Source organism: Scyliorhinus canicula, chromosome 8 (assembly GCF_902713615.1).
Source record: "Scyliorhinus canicula chromosome 8, sScyCan1.1, whole genome shotgun sequence".
In the NCBI taxonomy this organism is placed as follows: Eukaryota; Metazoa; Chordata; class Chondrichthyes; order Carcharhiniformes; family Scyliorhinidae; genus Scyliorhinus; species Scyliorhinus canicula.
The window spans coordinates 69,765,036-69,790,583 of NC_052153.1; the positions used below are offsets into that span (position 1 = coordinate 69,765,036).

Here is a 25,548-nt window from a genome sequence, read left to right on the forward strand (position 1 = left end):
TTTACAGGTGATGGACTAAACAGGTGATAGCTTTTCACAGCAACTTCATTTGAAGCCGACTTGCGGCAATAAGCGATTTTCATTTCATTTCATTTTCAAACACTTAATCAAAACTCCTGTTTATTGCGATAAGACCATTTTCAGTGGTCATGAAACTGCACCAAGTTATCACTCTTAAATAGATCAAGGACAATTTTTAATGCAAGGGAACAAAATTACATTCTAAACAACTGCTCAATTCTGCTGTTTTATGGAAGATTTTACGGTTGTGATTATGTAAATGAATTTGAGCAGAAATATGAACCATAACCTTACTTTGGAAAACCAGCACAATACTAGTTGTAATTTGCACCCGGATTGCTGATAGCACCCAAAGGCGAATGGTTGCCCCAAGATCTATAGCTCCCTATCTTGTTCCATATTTTTTACAAGTAAATGGAATTTGGTTTGTCACCGGAAGCCACAAGTACCTTGATTGTGTATTTCCAGCTTTGACTAAATTAATTAATTAGTAGCGGTGAAGTTCAGTCCAATTTCAATATGCACAAATTCCCCCCTGACCTTGCAAACAACTGTTGGCAGAAATAGAAAAGAAACGACGCACTGCTGTGCACATTCTGGATGTGCCATCTGGAAGCAGGTTCTAGAGGCAACAGGAGCCTGGGCCTTTGCCAACTCTGGTTTCTGCCAATAGAATAAGAATTCTCACAGCTGGCAGGCATGGGTAGTTCTGGCTTTAGCAGAAGGAAGGTGTGTAGTTTAACACCCACCATCACAAATCTGGCCAGAACGCTCATAGAACATTTGCCAGTCTGAGCTTTTGTTATATATGCTGCAGCTGGGATTTGGGAAAACACCAGGAAATTAGGCATCCTTTGCCTCTGACCTATTTCACCCAACCTGTTAACTACATACATCAATACTTCAGCTCTCACCGTGAAAGGAAACATGCCGTCATGTGACGAGCGTAAAGGTCTCATCACCCCACGAAAGCACTCATGCTAGGATTCTCTGTTTGAGAAACATGGTGCTGATGCCGGGACTGAATCACAAGAGTTCTACGTTAACTAAAGTGGTGCCGGAAAGTGAATCCTGGAGTGATTCGGGACACGTTAATGGGCTAGCACCGGTGCCATGTGGAACTAATGCAGTTCCAACCAATGCCGGCATCTGATATCCCTGGGGCCTGGATTGACACTGGACAGCCTGACAGGCTGCAGCCACATATAAGCATCCCACACACACTCATTCCAGCCAGATGATGCTACCATGAAGAGCAGCCCTGAGATTCGCAGATGCAGAGCTGGAGACATTGTTGAAAGGCGTGGAGGACAGGCAAGACACCCTGTTCCCTGGCGTGGGAAGGAGGCTGTGACCTGCGGACATAAATCAGGCCTGGGCGCAGGTGACAGAAGCCGTGAGTACCTGGGCTCCACTGCCAGGACCGGACTACAGTGCAGGAAGCAGCTGCACAACATCATCAGGGTGGCCTGGGTGAGTCACCACATCCATGCTCCTGGCACCCCCCTATCCCATACCCATAAACCCCACCCCTCCCTCCAACAGGTGGACCAGCAAGCAGCAGTGGGTGAGGGTGAGCAAACCTCCAGGCAAGCCAGGGTGAGCCACCTTCACCACCATGCCCCGATCCCTATCCCACACATGCGTAAACCCCCCCCCCCCCCGCGTGGGCGTCATTGTAGTGGTTCTCTGCATCAGTCTGAGGCATCCGGATAGGCCTCATCAGCCACGACCGCAGCGGATAACCCCTGTGGCCCAGTATTCAACCCCTCACCGGCGGGTGCACCTCGAAGATGTGGGGTACCGTCGAGTGTGCCGGAATGAAGACATCGTGCAGGCTTCTCGGTTATCGGGCGCAGACATGCATGATGTTCAACCAGTGAACCTCTTTCATTTTGTGAAGGCCAGCACCTCATGCGGTGGAGCTCGTAGGGTGACATGCATCCCGTTTGTCATCCCCTGGACCTGGGGCATCCCCAGCGATGGTGGCGATGGTGCCCGCGGCAACCTGGTGGGCTCAGACTATATTGAACTTGATGCATTGCGTCGCCCGGGCATACTGGGCCTCCATAACAGCACGGATGCACCTGTGCATGGAGGTCTGTGAGATCCCAGACAGGTCCCCATTTGGCACCTGCAAGGACCCCGACGTGTAAACATTTGGGGTGACCTCACCTTGATGACCACCAAGAGCGAGTGTCCTCCCCCATACCCCCACAGTTCCAGGTGCATCATGGTGTGGTGGAGAGGTCACACGGTTCCCCTGCTCAGCTGGAGTCTTCGGCGACACTCTGAGTACAGTAGGTCCTGGAATGACGGGCGCTGCCGATATACATGAGGTGTCATGTGGCGCCGCCTTCCCATCTCCTCCTCCTCGGTCTGTCGGATTTCCTGCGTCCTCAAGTGGGATTTACTGTGGGTGTCCTCCATTGATCATAGAATCATAGAATTTACAGTGCAGAAAGAGGCCATTTGGTCCATCGAGTCTACACTAGCCCTTAAAAGAGCAATTTATCTAAGCCCAGGCCTCCACCCTATCTCAGTAAACCCACCTAACCTTTGGACACTAAGGAGCAATTTATCATGGCCAATCCACTTACCCTGCATTCATTGGTCCGTGGGAGGAAACTGAAGCACCCGGAGGAAACCCACACAGACATGGGAAAAAGTGCAAACTCCACACAGTCACCTGAGGCAGCAATGAACCCGGATCCCTGGAGCTGTGAGGCATCAGTGCTAACCACTGTGCCACCGTGGATGCATGTTGCACCGCCAGCACGGTGGCGCCTGGTTATGAGCCGGGTGCAAGGTCTGTGGACTCCTAGGGGGGCAGCCTTGTGGGAGGGGGGAATCCATACGGCTAGCAGCACATGGCGCAACTACGGGCCACGGTAGTCAATGGACCATCACCCCTCCCCTCCCACCCCCCACCCCTCGGCCAGCAGCAGGAATGGCAGCCGATAGCTTCATCTTTGGAACATGTCTTATCTCCTCTCCTTCCCCCAGCACCATGGGCCTCTTTCTCAATTTTGAATACTGCAAGTGAACCTCGCCATTGGTAATACCTCCAGGTGGTGCATCACTGGAGACCTGGAGAATTCCAGGACGGGCCCATTAATGCATTGTCAATGGTGTTACTGTACAATTTGCATGCCCACGCCGGCATGCGATGTAGAATGCATTCACGCCACAGTCAAGGTACCGGAGCATGGCATGCTGTGCGGCGCCTGCTGCCAGCCTCGATTTTCAGCTGACGCACGATTCTCCGCCCAATCATGCTTCGTGATTCTGGCATTGCTGGACGGTGAATCCCGCCCTCGATTTCAAAATTTCACCAACACCTGTATTGATCTGGATGAATGGGCATCCTATTACATTTTTCTGCTCAAATGAAGTTTCCTGTTGAGGGCAGATCTTAACCCGATCAATGCCTCGTGCTATCTAAATGTATAGAATAGTATTAAATCCCTGTAGGCTTCTCGGAGGGCAGCCATAGGGGGCTCAGGCCCGTGGCAAACTGTTGACCTCAGTAGCATGAAGCTCAGGTTGGAAGCAGCAGGTGGCTGATGGTGGGAGCGAGATGTCAGGTGGTAGGAGAATAAGCTTACACTCTGGTAAGCCACCCAAACTTTCCCCCAAGGGCCCAGGATAGCACTTTGGCCCACTTGATCCCATAAGAAAAATGAAAGAAACTTACCAGGTTGGAACTGTTCCAACCCCAACTCATCTTGCTTGGCTTGCACATTAAAAGAACTTTGTTGTTTCCCGTGTCTGTCAATCCCACCTGCTCAGAAGGTCAGGTTAAAATAGAAAACTATGAGAAATGAACAGAATCTTGATAGGTAGGTTTCCAAGATGATTTTAACTGCCTACTCAATTTCCACCTGGTGTGTGATGTTAAGTTAGTCTGGAAAGATTCTCAGTACATATAACTTTAATTATCACATAAACTGTTAACGTGTTATGACTTAAGAAGTAGTAAAGTTATGTAATTCAACAAAATATATTGTTTCAATTTCCACAGAAAATTGGTTGCGATGGCATATTAGGTTCCTCAGCCAGAGAAGATCATTGTGGTGTGTGCAATGGGAATGGAAGATCATGTAAAGTCATAAAAGGAGACTTTAATCACACCAGAGGTGCAGGTATGTTTTCCTACTCTGTAAACTACTGGCAATTGAGCGACTTACTTTGTACTGTGTTCAAAGTGGTTGGTGACTGGCCCGTACCGGCCCTCCCGACCAGGCACCAGAATGTGGTGACTAGGGGCTTTTCACAGTAACTTAATTGAAGCCTATTTGTTACAATAAGCAATTATTATTATTATTGAAATGGCCTCTGCAGTCAAGCCGATATACACCATTGATTACCTCAGAGGTCACATGACAATAGTAAGCCACATTTCGCAAAGGCACTTCTCCAAACATGCCCCCTTTCATAAAAAGGAAAAAACATTGTGTACGCTATCATTTGTAGTTACAAGTCAGGCGCATACATAGTCTATAATGAAAATCACACACAGGCAGAAAACTGGTCATTCCCGTCCATACCCACTTTCGTCGATCCAAACACATGCATTACACATACATAATATTTAAGGCACTCAGGTCTTTTAATGCATGCAGGTTATTATTGGCGGTTCTCGTGTCTGCTTGTTACTGGGGTGATGTTGTCTCTCTGGTTAATGTCGGTGCCGTCGCACATGTTGCTGAGAACCCATTGAGTTTGCTGGGTGGGGGGGGGGGGGGGGGAGAGAGGGGGGTTGACCTCAGTGATAATGATTGTTCAGGTCTGTTATAACCTGCCTGCTTAAATAAATGTTATTTCTTTGTATCCTGAAAACTCGTGCTGGATTCTTCGTGGCCCTCACAAAAAGGTCCTTGTGAGGTTGGTGAAGTCACATATTCCTCACCAGCTATCTGCGGTGAAGAATCAGTTTCTCCTGTTCTACATGTATGTCTGTCGTTACGACGATATGCCATTTCACTGTGTGTGATCGAGCTGGCAAATTCTCTACACAAGTCCCAAGTTGAGAGTGATGAATGTTGGCATTCGGACCGGCTCTCCGATGTCAGCTCTGGCAATGATTTGGCAGCTTTATCAAAGTGACATTTTGCTTCTGTTGTTATTTTTTGATTTTGTCACTCGCTTCTTTTACTACTTCTGGCTTCAGTAGTGTTTTAGCTATTGTAATAATAGTTTGGATGCAGCTTGACATTAGTTACTGAACTGGACTACTTTCCATGCCTTCAGTAGATGTGTTTCTCCAATTTAGGATTACCATATACACTGTGCTGGATCTAGTCGATTTTTTGACAGTCCCTTTGGCAATTTTTGTGACTGTCTCAGCCATTCCATTTGACTGGGGACAGTGTGGAGATGGTGTGTAGTGCTAAATTCCCAAGCATTTACAAAGTGCCCGAGTTATTCATTTGTGAACTGAGCGCAATTGTTGATCTTCACAATGTCAGCAATGCTATAACGATTTTAAGGTATTCTATGATCCCACTCCTGACACCATGTTCCAAGTGGTGGATAAAATAGCCTCTGCTCTCTCGCTTTTAAACAGTAAGAATTACACCATAGGTCACATGACTATGGTAAGCCACATTACACAAAGACACTTCTCCAAACAATGAGGAAGATCCGTTTGCGTTGAGTGTGGCAACAATTATGACAATGTACATGAAAATCACATTTCCAGTTTTCCATGCCTCATCAACAATAACAGGAACTTGCACATATACAGAGCCTTTAATGTGGTGAAACATCCCAAAGGTACTTTATAGGAGTATAATCTGCCAAAAATTGACACTGAACCAAAGAAGGGAATATTAGAGAGATGGTCAGTTTGAGGAGTTCCATAAAAGAAGAGAGAGAGATAGGTAGGAAGAGAATTCAAGAGCTTGCAGCCCAGAAAATAGGAGGCGGAGCCTCCAATGATAGGAAGACGGAAGTGGGGTTGAATAAAAGGCAAGTAATGGAGGAATGCATCATTCTTGTAGGATTGTCGGGCTGGAAGAGGTTACTGAAATAAAGAGAGGCAAAGGTAGGAAAAGGTTTTGATCACTAGGATGAGAATTTTGAAGTTAAAGCTACAGTAGGCCAATGAGTGAGAGTCTTGATTATGGAATAAGTAAATGTAAATGAAACACATTGTTTGGAGAGCTTTATATTTTCTGCATACAATGTTATTTTACCAGAGGCTGCTTTAAACTGCCATAATAACAGGAACTTATTTGTAGGTGTCACCTTAGATATGTATGAGGAGCAAAACACTATTTAGATAAAACTAACTAATGCATCATAATTAGCAACCAAAGGGCACTGTCACTAAACTGGGAGAATGTTGCTACTTGTATATTGCACCACAGTCACTTAGTGTTCATACTGCTTCTGAGACACAATTATCTGGCCTAGCCATCTGACTGTAAAAGTATAGTTAATGGGCGCGATTCTCCCAAAGGGAGACTGAGTGCCGACGCCGGAGTGAAACGCGGAGTGTTTCACTCCGGCGCGGAGGCCGCTCCTCGCCCCCTATCTCTCCCCCCCCCCCCCCCCCCCCCCCCCAAGGGGGCTAGGAGCGGCGTTGCGAGAAACTCGGCCGCCGGGCCTTGACGCTTGCGTCAAAGCGGCGCGCCGAGAATGACGCGGCTGGCGGCGCCTAAGTGACATCAGCCGCGCATGCGCAGGTTGGCCGGCTCCAACCCGCGCATGGGCGGTTGCCGTATTCCCCTCCGCTGCCCTGCAAGACATGGCGGCTTGATCTTGCGGGGCGGCGGAGGGGAAAGAGTGCGCCTCTTAGAGATGCCGGCCCGATGATCGGTGGGCACCGATCGCGGGCCAGTCACCTCCTGAGCACGCCCATGGTGCTCGATCCTCCCTCCGCCCCTCCCACAGGCCCCACACTTACCTGTCGCGCTATGTTCACGCCGGCAGCGACCACGTGTGGTTGGCACCGGCGTGAACCGGTCGGGTTCGTCAGGCCGCTCGGCCCATCTGGGCCGGAGAATCACCGGTCTCCGTGAAAAACGGCAAGCACCGATTCTCCAAGCGACGTCACGCAAAACGCGGCATGCCATTTTGGGGGGGGTGGGAGAATCGCAGGGGGTGCCAGGGCGGCGTGTCATGATTCGCCCGGCCATCCCGCGATTCTCCCACCCGGCGTGGGGAGCGGAGAATCGCGCCCAATGTTTCAGGTTTTGATCAGAGCTGCAAGTTCTGTTCTGACGAAAGGTCATCAACTGGAAACGTTAACTCTGTTTCTCTCTCCCCAGATGTCGTTTGACCTGCTGAGTATTTCCAGGTTCTGTTTTTATTTCAGATTTCCAACATCCACAGTATTTTACTCTTGTAAAGTTATAGTTGTGGCCCAACATCAACATCAACCATAAAATACAATGAAGTTTGCCATAAGGAACTTTCTATAAAGTTAAACTTGTTAAATCCTTTTTCATCTGAGAACAGTGTTGTGATGCCATGCGTTCCAAACAACTTTGGCTTTACATTATATTTAAACGGTATGACACTTTTGATTTACATGCATTCACCACAAAGCATGAATCAAGTTCTCTGAGGTCACCTTGTTTAATGAGTAACTCAAAATCATTACTTCATGTCATGCGTTTCAATTACAATGTGCTGTCAAAATGAGACCCTGTTATGATTTTTATCTGAAATGCTTGGGGCTACTGTAATATTGAACAAAATATTGTGTGATGCAAACTGTTGGATTAGATTAATAAATTACTTTATACTTGACATTTCAAAGATTGTAGTGCTAATGCTCCTGTGTTTGTTAACTTAGTTACTACACCTTGCAGAACAGGTTTTGTTTCCGTAAAAGACTTACTTTATTAAATTATAAGAATTATAGGGTTGCACAGTGGTCAGCACTGTTGTCTCACAGCTCCAGGGTCCTGGGTTCACTTCTGGCCTTGGATGACTGTGTGAATTTTGTACGCTCGCCCCGTGTCTGCGTGGGTTTCCTCCCACAGTCCAAAGATGTGCAGGTTAGGTGAATTGGCCATGCTAAATTGCCCCTTAGTGTCCGAAAGGTTAGATGAGTTATTGAGACAGATTATCCTGCCCTGGGCACAACAATTACAGGAAATATGGGTGCAAAAGGATGCATACCTGGACGGGACACCGACCAGATCTTTCATCAATTAGTATGCTGTAGCCATCTGGGATGGCTACTTCCAGAATACAAAATGGATGATCACAATGACTGCAGGGAAATATGGACAATGTTAAGAAAGCAAGCAGGCACAGAGCCTGTATGCATATTGGAGAAGGCAGCTCCCAGATGACTGAAACTATGGGTCAATTAACATATTGATGGTCCATCTCCGGGAACAAAGGAAAGACACTCAAGCAACCAATCCAGCTCCAGACATCCCGGCGCCAGTTCCCCAAACCGAAAGCGTAAACAAAGCAAGGCCAACGGCCACCTCGGACACGCCCAGCCATCAGGGCACCCACCCCTTTATTGGTCAAGATCAATACGAGTGATCAAGATACGGCCCAATTAATTGGGGCCAAGTTCAAGGCCCACCCAAAAGCGCCTGAAGCCCCTTCAAGTATAAGAAGAAACCCCCGAGAGAGAATCGCTTTCATGGACTCGGCTCTCAAAGTGGAGAGACCCGTCCACCAGCTGCACCAGAAGCAAGTAAATCCAAAGTAAACACTCGCTACCAGACGGACGACCTTAGCTGTTCTCCTGTACCATTTCGAACCCAATGACCTCAGATCCAAACAACGGCTATTGTTCCTCTGACTGAGTGGGCACCCTAGTTAAGTATAGGCGTTAGCGTTAGAGATAGTTTAGTTTGTAGTATTTTGTGCGTGAGTAGATATTACTGTGTGTGTAAATAAATAGTATTGACTTTGAACTAACTAACTGGTGCATTGGTTCTTTGATCAGTATTTGGGTTTGAACCTTGTGGCGGTATCGAAAGATACCTGGCGACTCTAAAGCAAACATAATCAGGATTGAGGAAGGCAACCATATTGATCGCTGTATTTATAACCAGATAAATATAGCAACAAGCCTTCGCCTAAAAACAAGAAAATCTGCTCCAGTATGTTTGTGCATATTCTTTTTTTTGCTACTTGTCTCTAATATTTGAATCTGAATCAATAGGTAATTCAGGCTGCTTGTAAACTGCCATAGGGGCTGGTTTAGCACAATGGGCTAAACAGCTGGTTTGTACTGTAGAACAAGGCCAGCAGCGCGGGATCAATTCCTGTACCGGCCTCCTGAACAGGTGTCGGAATGTGGCGACTAGTGGCTTTTCACAGTAACTTCATTGAAGCCTACTTGTGACAATAAGCGATTATTATTATCATATTTATAATGTGTGGCACGGTAGCACAGTGGTTAGCACTGTTGCTTCACAGCTCCAGGAACCCAGCTTCGATTCCCAGCTTGGGTCACTGTCTGTGTTGAGTTTGCACTTTCTCCCCGTGTCTGCGTGGGTTTCCTCCTGGTGCTCTGGTTTTCTCCGTACTTGTTGGATTAATTGAGCATTCTGAATTCTCCCTCCGTGTACCCGAACAGGCGCCGGAGTTTGGCAACTAGGGGATTCTCAAGTAACTTCATTGCAGTGCTAATGTAAACCTAGTTGAGACATCAATAAGAATTATTATTATTATTGATGTGAAGCAGGTTTGGATTTATATCGATGTGGAAGGCCGCGTATTCAGGGTGAGGTGAAAAAAATGTAAATGGAAAAAAAATAAAAAAGGTTAGCAATTTACTCACAACCACACTGAACTGGTGAAGAACAAATCATCATTTTGTAACACATCTCCAGTGCAGTGCAAAGCCAAATTGAGAAAGGACCCAAGTGATTGTTTGGATCTCTTGATAATGTCTTAAATTCACTGTGGAGTTTTTGTAAAAGTCAGATAAAGGAGACACTGTTGCCCAGGCTCATTAAAGATTAGCAATTTATGTTGTGCTGTTCTGCACACAGCTGCAACCACACATGAACAAAGCTACAATAAAACCAGAAAGTTCTGGAAACTTCAGCAGGTCTGGCAGCACCTGTGGAGAGAGAAATAAAGTTATGTTTTGAGTCCATATGACTCTTGTAATAGTCTTATGGTCTGTTCAGAGCGAAGGAAAAGGAGATGGATTTTATACTGTTTATGAGGGGGTGGAGCAAAAGAAAAGGACAGGGCTGGGAGGGAACTAAGGAGAGATCTGACAAAGATGTCAGGTCTCGCCAAGGCCATCTCCCACCTCCAATACTTGCCTTCAAACAACCGCCTCACCTCAAACAGACCATTGTTCGCTGCAAACTTCCCAGCCTTCAGGAGAACAGCGACCATGACACCACAGAACCCTTCCACGGCAATCTCTATAGGACATGCTAATCATCGCCATGGACACTATCATCATACATGACAACATCACCAACCAGGTACACGGGACATACTCATGTGACTCAGCCAACGTTGCCTACCTCACACATTGCAAGAAAGGATATCCTGAGGCAGGGTACATCGGCGAGATCATGCAGATTCTATGACAACGGATGAACGGACACCATGCAACAATCACCAGGCAGGAGAGTTCAGGTCCAGCCAGGGAACACTTCAGCAGTCGAGGACATTCAGCCTCCAATCTTCAGGTAAACATTCTCCAAGGCAGTCTTCAAGACTCACGACAATGCAGAATCGCCGATCAGAAACTGGTAGCCAAGTTCCACACGCATGAGGACGGCCTCAACCAGGATCTCGGGTTCATTACATGTAACCTCCACCACATTGCCCGGGTTTGCAGAATCCTACTAACAGTCCTGGCTTGAGACAATTCATACCTCAATTACCTGTGATTATCCCTTACTCCATTCAAATTGTTTGTACCTGTGAAGACTTGTTTACCTGTAAAGACTCACATTCCAACTATTCTTCACATTCCTATCTGTAATTATCTTGAAATTGTGTCTTTGTCTATATATGCTGTGTTTGTGAACCTGCCTCCACTTAACCAAAAGAAGGAGCAGTGCTCCGAAAGCTTGTGATTTCAAATAAACCTGTTGGACTTTAACCTGGTGTTGTGAGAATTCTTACTGTGCCCACCCCACTCCAGCGCCGGCATCTCCACAGCAAAGATGTCATGGATACAAGAACAAAGGGTTCGTTAACGGTGATGTTAAAGACTAAAGAAGGTGCTGATAATGGCATAAAGGTAAGATAGAAGTATGTGTTCATCGTGGGCAAGGAGATGCAGCAGTATTTGACTGTGATCAACAAAACGTACCCTCTTTCCTTGGTTTGCAACCCCACCCAATCCCATCAACCCAGCCCCTTCTGCCATGCAAAGACATGCTGGTGTCAGGGATCATACTTTCCCATATATCCTGGGATCAGATACATTCTGGGGTCGGGAATCAGAATTGCTCCTGGGGTTGAAACCCTCCTTTCTTCCCTGGATCAGAATGCCCCTCTCCCAGAGTTCGTGACCAGACAACATCTCCCCCTCTCCCCCCCCCCCCCCCCCCCCCCCAAATCACCAGCCCCACGCCATCCTTTCACTAGCAGCTGCAAGCAGGCTTCCCACCTGTTCCTGCTCCATAGTCCTTTCTGGTTGAAGAGATCAACCATGCGGATTTAGTGAAGTCTTGCGACATTAAAACTCAGTAGAAATTTGAGTTAAACCTCTCGGATGCAAATAAGAATCTTTTATTGCATCTATTTGATTACAATTGGGAGAAACTTGAATCTATTCTCAATAAAGTCCGGCTAGCCAAGGACTTAAAGAGAAGTAACTTGTAAACAATTTAACTTTCAAAATATTACAGAAATGGTTTCATGCTTACGGCAAAACAGCTTGCATTTACTTCAAGAGTTAGAGTGGAAATATGAAAATATGAAAAATAGAGATAGAGAATAGTTAGATTAAGGTATAGAATGATCCCGGAATAAAGATGGCCGTATGGACTATCATGTTTAAGGGAAATCTTATCAGTCTTGAGCCATCTATCTACACCTCTATGTCATCCTAATTGGTTTGGGTCAGAATCAAATACATTTGATTTGATGGTTAGCTGTCAATCCTTAATGTGCAACATAATTTCCGAATGTTTCATGTTTGAATATTTGTGTATGCTATGGAATGCGATTCTGTGCTATTATCAAGACGGGTTTCTACTGGTTTTCTGCTGACTTTGCTTTATCCACATTATGAACAATAGTGCCTTCATGTTGCTATGGTGCTTACTCCAGCCTTGATCTGATCTTTGGTACAGCTCATTTCTTAATGTTAAACTATCTTTGAAAATATGTGTATTAGTTATTGGGGGCAGCAGGGTAGCATGGTGGTTAGCATAAATGCTTCACAGCTCCAGGGTCCCAGGTTCGATTCCCGGCTGGGTCACTGTCTGTGTGGAGTCTGCACGTCCTCCCCCTGTGTGCGTGGGTTTCCTCCGGGTGCTCCGGTTTCCTCCCACAGTTCAAAGATGTGCGGGTTGGGTGGATTGGCCATGCTAAATTGCCCGTAGTGTCCTAATAAAAGTAAGGTTAAGGGGGGTGTTGTTGGGTTACGGGTATAGGGTGAATACGTGGGTTTGAGTAGGGTGATCATGGCTCGGCACAACATTGAGGGCCGAAGGGCCTGTTCTGTGCTGTACTGTTCTATGTCTATGTCTAAGAACAATAGCTTTTTCATCTTGCTTAGTGAAAATGTTGTTTTTATCTCCAATTAGTTTCTGTATGTGTCAGGCTTTTTGTGTCTCTGTTGAAGCTGTGTGTTTTGTCATGGCCTGAGGTTATGAATGCTGAAATACTCATTTTAAAATGGGTATTAAAACTGGGTCTTGATATTTACACTAAATAGCCTTCTTTTACCTATCAGATCTATCAGGAAATAGTCGATTACTATCAGTCCGTCCTTTGATAAATTTGAAGATCAAGTGAGACATATCACAATAAGATAAAATGATATAATAACTGTGATAGGATAGGTAAAAGCGCGAAGATGAGCTCATTCATATTGTCATCGCAGTTTTAAACAATAGAGTGGGCAAGCATTGCATTACAAGCATTTCAGCAAAGATTATTATAATTCTTAAAGAATCATGGTTATAAAATAACAATGAATCAGTTAATCAAATTTGATTCTACTGATTCAGTATTAATCTATTAGCAATATGTTAACAATACAGTCAAATAATTGATTGATCAGTAACATTTCAGCAATAATATTGCATTTCTATTTCATCTAATGATGGTGCAGTGGGGTTAGTGTGAATAATTCTGACTGTTGGGCCCTTGCGTTTAGTGAATAGTTGTTTAATGCACTCAATATACTGGTATGTTATGTAAATGATGAATCCTGCTACACAGGAGAAAAAGATTATTCTTACTGTGGACATTCCAGTGTGCCCCAACCACCCGCAAAGTGTCTCCCACATAGAGGTATCTGGGGGTGGAGCAAGTTTCTTGATTTCTTTTTGGATATGTGATGCCAGGGGCGAAATTCTCCCAATGGGAGACAAAGTGCCGACGCCGGAGTGAAAACCGGAGTGTTTCACCCAAATTGATGCCATCAGTTGATGTGGTCCAACAGTAGTAGATCAGTCGATCAGTCTGTCGGAGGGTAAAATAATCTCTTCCTGCTAGCCAACCAGCTTCTAAATTTTGCAAATCTTCTCCAAGGGCAACTTCTACTTCTTCTCCAAGAGTTATACTGTCATGAGTGCCGACCATAATAGACAGAATTTGTACACCATCTAATGGGTGAAGATGATAAATGGATTGAAATCTGTGAAGTTGTTCCCACATGGTCAAACCACCCCTTTTTGGGCGTTGAAGATCTTTAGACCATCTGTCAATTTTTTCAGGGTCTGCGACCTCATGTACCCAATGATGGCCAAATACAGTTTTAGTGGTTGTCAAATCATTTTCTTTTATTTCTTTACTTCCAATTTTAATCTGTTTCCATCATAAAAGGGCTAATCAAATTACTTTTGTATTTTGCATTCTAGGAACATTTATTTCATCACTTTCTTCATCTGTGTCAGTTGACAAATGAAAATTAGGTTTTAATTTATTACTAACACTTGATCTTAGCTGTGGAAATGGAGCTGTTTGTGCAATTGGAGTCGGTTGTGAAATTGGAGTTGTTTGTCGAATTGGAGTTGTTTGTTGAATTGGAGTTGTTTGTTGAATTGGAGTTGTTTGAGGAATTGGAATTAGCTGTGAGATTGGATTTGGAGGTGAAACTGGAGTCGGAACTATGTTGCTCAGAGTACTTTCTCTAGCTCCAGAACTAACTTCTTGTTTGTGCTCTGATTCAAATTATGAGCTGCAAGATTGTCTGTCAAGGTTTTGCAGTGTCCTTTTAAATTGTTAATTTCACCTTCAAAAACACATCTTTCCTCGACTAACTGACAATTTTGACTTTTGATTTCATCAGTTTCTGTTTGCAACTGTTGGTATTTGGACTCTGATTCATTATTGTTATGTTGTAATTCACCAATTTTGAAATGATTGTTGTTGCACTTTAAAGGTTTCGTTTTCCAATAATGTTTTAATCTGATCACGTTGTTCAAGTTTAGATTTTGCATCTCGTAATTCTTCAACAACTGCAGCTAGTTGGACTTTAGTGGACTTAAGGTCATGATCGCTTTTAGTTTTTGCGATTATCTCTTGCTGTCTGTGGAGCTGTGCCATTATTGCAAAAGATAATTTCACACGTTTTCTTCTATTTAAGCATGTGGTTTTTCCCCATGCCTTTTTGATGTTATCAAGGGACCACTGCCCTTTGGGGATATCATATTTCAATTCAATTTTTGTGGCTACTTCAGACAGTCCAAATTGTCTACAAATCAAATATCTAAGATCATCCAATATATCGTCAATAGGGACATCCGGTACAGCTCGACCACCCTTGGACATTGTGGGCACCCAATTGAATAACAGTCAGTAAAAAGGTCCTTTCTAAGGGGTCGAAGCACTGCTTAATGCAGCTTTAAGACTTTTAATGGGTGAAAAAGATGTTTCTTACCCCAGTCTAGCCGTTTTTCTTTGGGTCTTCCATCCTTCTGGGCTTCCGTTAGCGGTGCGATCTTCGGTCTTCCGATTTCCTCCGATTCTCCTCGATTGTCTCCGACTCGTTCCGATTCTTTCCGATCCTCTCCGCGTTTGTCCGATTTCTTCCGATCGCCGTCTCAGCGCTCCTCCCCTTTTGTTGAACTATGCCAAATTGAAGAGGTCTACCATGCAGAATTAGTGAAGTCTTGCGACACTAAAACTCAGTAGAAATTTGAGTTAAACTTCTCAGATGCAAACAAGAATCTTTATTGCCTTTATTTGATTACAATTAGGAAAAATCTTATCAGTCTTGAGCCATCTATCTATGACCTCTATGTCGTCCTAATTGGTTTGGGTTAGAATCAAATACATTTGATTCGATGGTTAACTGTCAATCCTTAATGTGCAACATAAGTTCCGAATGTTTCACGTTTGAATATTAGTGCTTGCTATGGAATGCGATTCTGTGCTATTATCAAGATGCGTTTCTACTGGTTTTCTGCTGACTTTGCTTTATCCACATTATAAACAATAGTGCTTTCATGTTGCTTTGGTGCTTACTTCGACCTTGATCTGATTACTTATACAGCTCATTTCTTAATGTCAAACTGTGAAAATATGTTTATTAGAACAATAGCTTTTTCATCTTGGTTAGTGAAAATGTTGTTTTTATCTCTAATTAGTTTATGCATGTGGCAGGCTTTTTGTGTCTCTGTTGAAGCTGTGTGTTTTGTCATCACCGGAGGTTATGAGTGCTGAAATTCTCACTTACACTTAATAAGTCTTAATATTTACACTAAATAGCCTTCTTTTACCTATCAGATCTATCAGAAAATAGTCAACTGGAAGCCAGGTTTGTCACTTAGCCTGACTTCTGGGGGAGATCCTGGCAAAGACACAGATTGTGGAGGTCAATCTCTACTGCCGGTGGAGAAATCTGGAATTGCGCCCCACACTAGCCTTTAATCCTATTGGCTAACGCCTGGTACAAATGGATGGAGTTTGAGCAGAGCATGCTCCACATATTTGTATCAGGCATTGAGCAGCCAGTCCAGTGATTTTTAACAGGTAAAGAAATGTTAAGTTTATTTTCGTGGAAGCAGGAGGAGCCCAGAACCAATCCTTCTGAGGCCCCTATCAGGATACCTCTGTTATCAACAACGCACCTGTCCAGACAGACCCCCTGGTTGGCTGAGCATAGGATCCAACCAAAGATGCTTTGAGCCAACAGCGACTCTGGCCACTCCATCTACTTGATGCCCATTTATGGAAGAAGTTGAAGAAATACTCCCAGTGACTAAGTGCTTTACTCAAAGATGGACCTCAAGAAGAAATGGAAAGAAAGAAACCAAGCGAAATAGGTGTTCCAGAATGGTAAAGAAAAGACAATCAAAGGCAAAGTTTTTAAAAGTGACCATGTATGTTGTAAGTCAGTGAGGTTTTGGTTGAATGTTTAACCATTTAACGGTTCCCGTACCAGCCTCCCCGGACAGGCGCCGGAATGTGGCGACTAGGGGCTTTTCACAGTAACTTCATTGAAGCCTACTCGTGACAATAAGCGATTTTCATTTTCATTTCATTTTCAACTGGGCAAGAATGTGAGGCTGAATTTTCAGGCCCTGCCAAATTCATAATTGGAGACAGATAAAATACCAACCAAAGGTAGCGTTCCATTTTTCCAATGCCATTCATGGCATTGGCTATGTTCAGTAGGGCAGTGGGAAGGCCAAATCACAACCCACCCACATCTCCCACTAAGGCCACTTAAAGTGCTGACTGAGCTTATTCTTCTGCTTTCATATATCTGGGTATACAGCAACAACTATCATTTTGAGCTCATCAAGAGCTTGTTAATGGAGGGTATTGAGCGTTTCTCAGGGGCACACAGAGTACAAGTACTCTCTGGCGTAAATCAGGTCAAAGTAGATAGTTACAGCATGGGAAGTGTCCAAGGAATTACCCCAAAGTCTTAAATGTTGTAAAGGTGTAGAGGGAGCTTGAGGCAATGAGGCCTTGAAAGAAGACAGCTCATTGGAGGAAGAAGGGAAGTGAGAGGTGAGAGAGGAGAAAGAAGTGGAGACTGAGGGGGAGAATGACAAACACTGAGATAATTCAGCTGTGCAGGGAGATACGGGGCATGACAAATCGAATTGCTTACCGCCAACAAAGAATACCAAATCTGACCAGAGGGTTTCCTTCACTGCCTCCGACCTTATCATGTTAGCAATAAAACGACTTCAAGTTTCATTATTTATAAAGTGTAGAGAAATGGCCATTGTTCTCGGTGGCAATAGAAAGACACCCAGGTGACTTACTCAGGTGACCGCTCAACATGGTAGTCTCCATGCTCACCACTCCAATACAGTCCCAGGTGAGGGTATCTGCACTGGTGGATGGCAAAGTAATTCTAAGTTGTGACAGTGCCTCCTTTGTGTGGTGCTTCTCCTGGGCTGCTGCTTGGAAGGGAAAGGGTTTCAATGAGTAAATGGCTGCGTTTTTGGGAGGCACAAGAAAAGCCTCGGTGCTGAAACTTCACAATGAAAGTTAATTTTAGGCATGTTGTAAGATGGGGTGGAATGCAATGTTAATGAGCATGACACCTCTGTAATCACCATCAGCAACATAACTGCCGATTTCACCAGGGCTGATTTCCTCCTGGTCAGTTACCCTATTTCCATTACTCTATCCTCATGACATCAAAATGGGGGGCACATTTGAGACGCTCTCTCACATTTAAAAAAATATTCTTTTACAGGATGTGGGCGTCACTGGCTAGGCCAACATTTATTTTGCACAAATTTGCTTTGTCTTAGGGTCCTGCTTTGTCCTGATGGTGTTGAGCTATTGAGTGTTAGAGCTGCAATTACCCAAGTAAGTGGGGAGTATTCCATCAAACTCCTGACTTCTTGTTTGTAGATGGTGAGCAGGCATTGGGAAGTCACTCAAGTTACTCGCCACAAAGTTCCCAGCCTCTGACTTACTCTTTTAGCCTGTTTTACCTGCATAGACAGAACAGAACAAGTTAATGCACCACCGTGCTAAATGCCCCATGGCAATTGCTCCTATTCATTAGCTGCTGTATGTCTCAGTGGCGATAGACCCTGAGGATCCTCAGCCAATTTGTCTGCTGGAGGCGGTACACCCAGAAGGCTGCTGTCCTGAGTGTTGGGGTGTCACTCTCCCGGCACTGGATCCAACATCCACATGTATTTCTGCCACTTACAATCATTGTTATCGATGTACTTTGTGTGTTCAGGTAACCTCCTCAGGAGGAGGATCTCCCAGCCTCACTCACAGCCTCCAATATTACATCTAACCTGCAGCTGAGAACCTAAGGCATCACTATATGGGTTCCAGGCTTCCCCCGCCTCCCCTGGGACACATTCTAAAGACCAGCAATTTGATTTACACAGCAGCCACAGAAACGGCTGCTGTGGTTTGCTCAGATTCAGGCCTGCACTTTAGAAGTTCCAGCTTTCTTCTTCCAACTGCATCCACTAATTAGATAACACACATATCATTCCATTAATTAAGCGGTAATCCCCATCAATTTCATATATTGTTTCTCTTTGCGATCCCGAAATTGGCCCAACTCACTTTCCCGTCCCCGACCCAGAAATCCTGCCCACTGTGATTGAAAGTATAACCATCAGTAATGGATCTGATGCACTATCAATTACCACAAAGACAAGAGTAGTGGAATAATCGAGGCTTTATTGAGCAAAGATGTTGTGCTTCCTGTAGCTGGACCCAGAATGGCTGCAGCACAGGCGAGCACTCACATTTATATGCCGCCTACTGGGCGGAGCCAGCAGGCAGGGATTTACCCATGTACCTCTACTATACGGGCCTTACCGTAATACATGTAATTCTACCATTTGTGACCACCACATTCACCCCCTGTTAAAAAGGAGTCCGGCGGGGGTGGTGGAAAACATGACAAGTTCAGTTTGTCGGGGGCCTTGACCCTCCTCTGCGATCGCCTCAGTCCTGGTGGTGATGTGGGCGCCGACGTGGTCACCTGTGACTCCGGGAGCATGTTGTCCTCGTCTTCGTCACCCCTAAGTGGAACCAGTCGATCCTACTGGGGCGGGGACAGCGGTGAGGTTTGCCGGAGGGAGGGTAATGGTGCAGGGGTGAATGAGGCAACCGGGGGGCGGGGTCAGGTCAGGGGCCGTGGGTGGGGGTCCAGCGGGTGCCAGGTCCCGAAGGGAGACTGTGTCCTGGCGTCCGTCGGGGTGTGCCATGTAGGCGCACTGCGGGTTCGCGTGTAGGAGGTGGACTCTTTCGACCAAGGGGTCCGACTTATGGGTCCGCATATGCTTGCGAAGGAGGACGGGTCCAGGAACAGTCAGCCATGTTGGGAGCGAGACCCGGAGGTGGACTTCGTGGGGAAGGCAAACACACATTCTTGAGGGGTCTCGTTAGTCGCGGTGCAGAGGAGCGATCGGATGGAGTGGAGCGCTTCGGGAGGACCTCCTGCCAGTGGGAGACCGAGAGATCTTTAGACTGCAGGTCCAGCAGGACGGCCTTCCAGACCGTCCCGTTCTCCCTCTCCACCTGCCCGTTTCCACGGGGAGTTTTAGCTGGTCGTCCTGCTCGAGGCAATGCCCTTGCTAAGCATGAACTGACGCAGCTCATCACTCATGGAAGAGGATCCCTGATCGCTGTGGATGTAGGTGGGGAAACCGAACAGAGAGAAGATGCTGGGGAGGGCTTTAATGACCGTGGCAGAAGTTATATCAGGGCATGGGATGGCGAAAGGGAACCGGGAGTACTCATCAATTACGTTGAGGTCGGTGGAGGGGAGGGGCCCTTTCAAGTCCATGCTGAGGCGCTCAAAGGGGTGGGAGGCCTTCACCAGGTGCGCTCGATCTGGCCGGTGGAAGTGCCGATTGCACTCTGCGCAGACCTGGCAGTCTTTGGTGATGGTCCTGACCTCCTCAATGGGGTAGGGCAGGTTGAGGGCCTTGATGAAATGGAAGAACCGGGTGACCCCTGGGTGGCAGAGGTCATAGTGGAGAGCCCGGAGTCGGTCCACTTGTGCATTGGCACATGCACCGCAGGACAGGGCGTTAGGGGGCTTGTTGAGCTTCACCGGCAATACAAAATCTTGTAATTATAGGTGGCGTGCTCGATCCTCCAAGATCTTGTCATTTTTTATCTTGCCCCGCTGTGTGTTATTAAACATGAAGGCAACCGACCGTTGGTCAGTGAGGAGAGTGAATCTCCTGCCGGCCAGGTAATGCCTCCAATGTCTCACAGCTTCCACAATGGCTTGGGCCTCCTTTTCGACAGAGGAGTGCCGAATTTCGGAGGCATGGAGGGTACGGAAGAAGAAGGCCACGGGCCTGCCCGCCTGGTTGAGGGTGGCGGCCAGAGCTATGTCCGATGCATCGCTCTCGACCTGAAATGGGTGGGATTTGTCGACCGCGTGCATCGTGGCCTTGGAGATTTCTGCCTTGATGCGGTTGAAGGCCTGGCAGGCCTCAGCCGTCAGAGGAAAGACTGTGGACTGAATGAGTAGGCGGGCCTTGTCCGCATAATTAGGGACCCACTGGGCATAGTAGGAGAAAAACCCCAGGCATCGTTTCAGGACTTGGGGCAGTTGGGGAGTGGGAGTTCCATGAGGGGACGCATGCGGTCAGGGTCGGGCCCTAGAACTCCATTTTCCACGGCATAGCCAAAGATGGCTAAGCGGTTGATGGGGAACACGCATTTCTCCTCATTGTATGTGAGGTTAAGGAGTTTGGCGGTCTGGAGGAATTTGTGGAGGTTTGTTGTGGCCCTGCTGATCGTGGACGCAGATGGTGACGTTATCTAGGTACGGGAAGGTGGCCTGCAGTCCGTACCGGTCAACCATTCGGTCCATCTCTTGCTGGAAGACCAAGACCACATTAGTGATGCCTAAGGGAACCCTACGGAAGTGATAGAGGTGGCCATCAGCTTCAAACGCAGTGTATTGGTGGTCCTCCAGGCGGATGAGGAGCTGGTGGTAGGCGGACTTCAGGTCCACTGCGGAAAAGACCCGATACTGCGCAATCTGATTGACCATGTCAGATATGCATGGGAGGGGGTTACGCGTCGAGCTGCGTGTACCGATTGATGGTCTGACTGTAGTCAATGACCATCCTGTGCTTTTCCCCAATCTTCACTTCTACAACCTGAGCTCTCCAAGGGCTGTTGCTGGCCTCAATGACCCCTGTCCGCATAAGCCTTTGGACCTCCGACCTGAGGAAGGTCCTGTCCTGGGCACTGTACCATCTGCTCCTGGTGGCGATGGGTTTGCAATCCGAGGTGAGAATCGCAAACAGGGAAGGTGGATCGACCTTAAGGGTCGTGAGGCCGCATATGGTGAGGGGGGGGGGGGGGGGGGGGGGGGTAGGGGTCCGTCGAATTTCACGGTTAAGCTTTGGAGGTGGCACTGGAAGTCCATGCCGAGTAATAGGGCAGCGCAGAGGTGAGGGAGGATGTAGAGTCGGAGGTTGCTAAACTCTACGCCTTGGACAGTGAGGGTCGCGATGCAGTACCCCCGGATTTCCACGGAATTGGATACGGAGGCCAGGGAGATTTTCTGGGTGACGGGGTGTACCGGGAGGGAGCAGCGCCTTACCGTAGTGGGGTGGATGAAGGTCCCTGCGCTCCCGGAGTCAAAGAGGCAGGTTGTCTCATGCCTATCGATCTTCACCGTTGTCGTCGCGGTCGCGAGGTTGCGGGGCCAGGATTGATCCAGGGTGATAGAGGCGAGCTGCTGCAGATACTGGGAGGTCCCGGTCAGCGGTGGTGGATGTACCGGCCGGCGATGAACAGCCAGACGAGCAGGGGTCCTGAGGTGTCATCCAAAATGGCGCCGAAGATGGCGGTGCCCACGTGGCGCACATGGCGGGTGGCATCAAAGATGGCAGCACCCACGGGCCGCACGTGGCTTGCGGTGAAGAAGATGGTGGCGCCCCTGGGTCGCACGTGGGGGTGTAGGAACGCCGGGCCTGGAAACAGGGGCGACCGACCGGGCCTGGCAAACAGAAACAAAGTGTCCCTTCTTCCCACATCTGCTGCAGGTCGCGATCCGCGCCGGGTAGCGCTGCCTAGGGTGTTTGGTCTGCCCACAAAAATAGCATTTGGGGGCCCCCCAGGATTGGCTTTCTGCCGCTTGGCGCAGGCTTGCGGTGAGCTGGAGTCAGCAGCTGGTGGGGCCCACGATGCCCATGAGGGTGTCGCACGATTGGGGGCGTATGTCTGGACGTTATGGGAGGTCACTTCTAATGAGTTAGCGAGCTGCCTAATTCCCGCAAGACCAAGTGTACCCCCTTACAGTAGCTGCTGGCGGACGTATGCAGACTTCATGCCCGTAACGTAAGCGTCTCGAATTAAAAGTTCTGTGTGCTGGACTGCTGAAACTGCCTGGCAGTCACAGTTCCTACGGAGGATGTGCAGGGCATGCCAGAAATCGTCCAGAGACTCCCCGGGGAGTTGCTGTCTCATGGCCAGGAGGTGCGTGGCGTATACTTGATTGACTGGTCGAACGTAATGTCCCTTTAGGAGCTCCATCACTTCAGAGTAAGTGGGCGCATCCCGGATGAGAGGGAAAATGTCAGGGCTCACCCGTGAATAAAGGACTTGGAGCTTCTGCGAGTCCGAGGGTTCCTCAGCGGATGTTCGGAGGTAGCTTTCGAAGCAGGCTAGCCAGTGGTCAAAGGCAGATGGAGTGTTGGCTGCTTATGGGCTCAGCTACAGGTGATCAGGCTTGATGCGGAGATCCTGGTCAGGAATGTAACAAACCTTTTCTTATGGGAAAGTGATTTTTCTTTTGCACATTTTAGGAACATATTCAGAGTGCTAAATGATGGATAAATGCAAGATATTGATGAGAAACTCAATGGAATATGGAAATTTTGGGCGGGTTTCTCCATCCCATCATGCCAGATTTCTGGTTCAGGATGCCGTTGGGAGTCTCCGTTTCATCAGCTGGTCAATGGGGTTTCCTATTGTGGGGCAGCCCCACGCTTTCGGGACGCCGACGTGAAACCTTCGGGCTGCCGGCAAAACGGAGCATCTTGATGGCGGAGGATTCATCCCTGTATATTTGTGCTGTAGTATGCTTTACTAACCCACTTTGAACTTAGTTGTGAATATGTAATAGCAGATGGACTATTCACTAAATATTTTAGAACTAGGTAGCTAGATATTTTGGTATGTGCTAATCAATTAAAAATTTCAATGATATCTTACAGCAGCCTAGTCAAAACCTGATGAAGTGGACTATGTGTGATCTAACTTCAGGTCTCAGTGAGAAATTAATCTTCAGGGTATATGCTTCATAATGCAACACAGATGGGATGTTTCTGTCCTGCTGTCTGGCTTGTTTGGGCTTCAGATTATAACAAATGCGTATAATAGCTGATGTCTACTGCTGTATTCCCAACAGAATAACAACGACCTCAATGCATTTTACAAACATGAGTAATTTGAAAAGCAACCACTATCAATAATGAAAGCATTGTTAGACCTAAAGCTTACCTGGTGGAGTAAAATGCACTTTACAAACTATAGTTAAAGAGTAGGAAATCTGTTGAGATACAACAGTTGTTACTTACAGTTGAAAATGTGCAGCAGGTGCTTACAAATGAAATGAACATCACAGGAAGAATGGTACAAATTGAGTATGTAGGTGAAATATTATGGTGCATATAGGAACATCCATTGAACCAACGTTTACCACAGATGCATCAGCGCCTTCTTTTGCTCATCTTCTTCATTGGCAATCACCCGCTACCGAGCATGATTGTCCACCTAAGAAACTCTGTGTTACTGGTCGTAGGTTCTGTGGGTCCTTGCGTGACTGATGTGCCCAATCCTAGAGGCGCATCTTCAACTGCACAGGTGTTTCTGGGGGTGGGATCGTCCTGGGACTCTAAATTACTGGTATTCCTTTCACAGGCTCTTCTTCTGGGCCTCCTCAGCTGTCGGGTGTCCTCGAAGAATTCAATTCGGCGGTTCCTCCAAGGAGGTCTCTTCTGAGCAATAGTCTCCCAGGCATTGATGTCTATTTTGCATTTCTTGAGGTAAGCCTTCCGGGTATCCTTTATCCTCCTCTTATTCATCATTGACATCAGGGGTTGGGGCATAGTCACTCAGGACCATTGCCTGCTGGTTCTTGGCAAGTTGTAGATGGAAGGTCATAAGGCGCTCATTGATGCCAAAAATCAGCTCTGAGAGTCAGTTGACGAGTTTGTTGTTGATGACTAATCCAATTGCATGGGTCCTGGGCTGAACCTCGAGGTTTCCTCTCCAGTAGAAGGTGTAACCACTGTCAACTTCCTTCAGCTACCCTTCCGGGTCTCTTGCAGGACAGCAATGTCAATATTGAAGTGGCTGAGATCATGGGAAACAAGGGTAGTTCTACGTTCCAGTCAATTGTTTTGCTCAATATCCATGAGGGTTCGTACATTCCAGGTTCCAAAATTCAGTTTAACTTTGATTTTCTGACCACAGGTTGATGAGTTGCTGGATGGGGTTTCCAGCCAGGTTGGGGATGGAACAGACTATTTTTAGGGTACCGTTTCTAGCCATTTCCCCATGCGAGCTGACCAGAGTGGATCCAGAAGTGGGCTGCTCAGTCGTGAAGAAAGCTGCTGAACTGCTCTCTTGCTCCTATTCCAAGAGCGAAAAGACTGAATCAAGCTCTTCCTGCTCCTATTCCAAGAGCGAGCCAACTGAATCAAACTCCACCGCCTATGTGCCGGTCTGAAGAGGGGATGCCAAATCGCACAGTCTTGTCCCTGTCACCTCTTGCTGATCATCACAGGACTTGTCTGTGTGTGTGCGTGGTGGGGTGGGGGGGGAGGGGGGGGGGGGGTCTGGTGGTTTCTTCTAGGTAGACACCTGGTATGGGACATCTTTTAAATTTGGTGTAGCATTGCACATTAGCAGACACACAGTACCCGACAGAGAGTAGGTCCAGTTCCTAGGGAACTCGATGACTGGGGATCGCCCTACTGCTGCAGCCTTGATCCGGCATTGCAGCCATCGATACCATACGTATATCTTCCGCCTGATCTGCTGTTGTTGAGGACTTGTTTTGTTGCGCTTTGTCTGATTCATCCCCTCCGACCTTACCAGGTGACACTGCCACTCCTGACAGAATTTCTCTCAGGAACAACAGAACAGTCAAGCCCCTCCACCACAGCAAGGTGGCATCCAAGGAAATGATTTTGCTCAAAATAGTTACATAAAGCAAAATAACGTAAAGGTAATGAAAATGACTCGAAGATTGCCACAGGTGGCTCTTTGATCTTTGAACTGAGAGGAAGCATTTTATAATTACCAAGTACTTGATTTAATCACCCAGTGCAATCAAAAACTCAACACACAAAGACCCATTTCTGTTGTCATAACCTGCTCAAGCATGTGCCTCTGACACATTATTTCCTGGGACAAATAATCTAAATTTGCTTCTCTACTGTCGGAACTTGTCTGTCAAAA

General features: G+C 46.8%; 1 protein-coding gene across 1 annotated transcript in view; it reads left to right on the forward strand.

Moving 5' to 3' along the window:
* LOC119970309 (A disintegrin and metalloproteinase with thrombospondin motifs 19-like) overlaps nt 1-25,548 on the forward strand; it is a 650,870-nt gene that overhangs the window by 421,559 nt on the left and 203,763 nt on the right. The window contains exon 15 of the mRNA XM_038804712.1: nt 4,046-4,166. Within this exon, the coding sequence (XP_038660640.1) occupies nt 4,046-4,166 (121 nt within the window). The remainder of the gene's footprint in view (nt 1-4,045; nt 4,167-25,548) is intronic.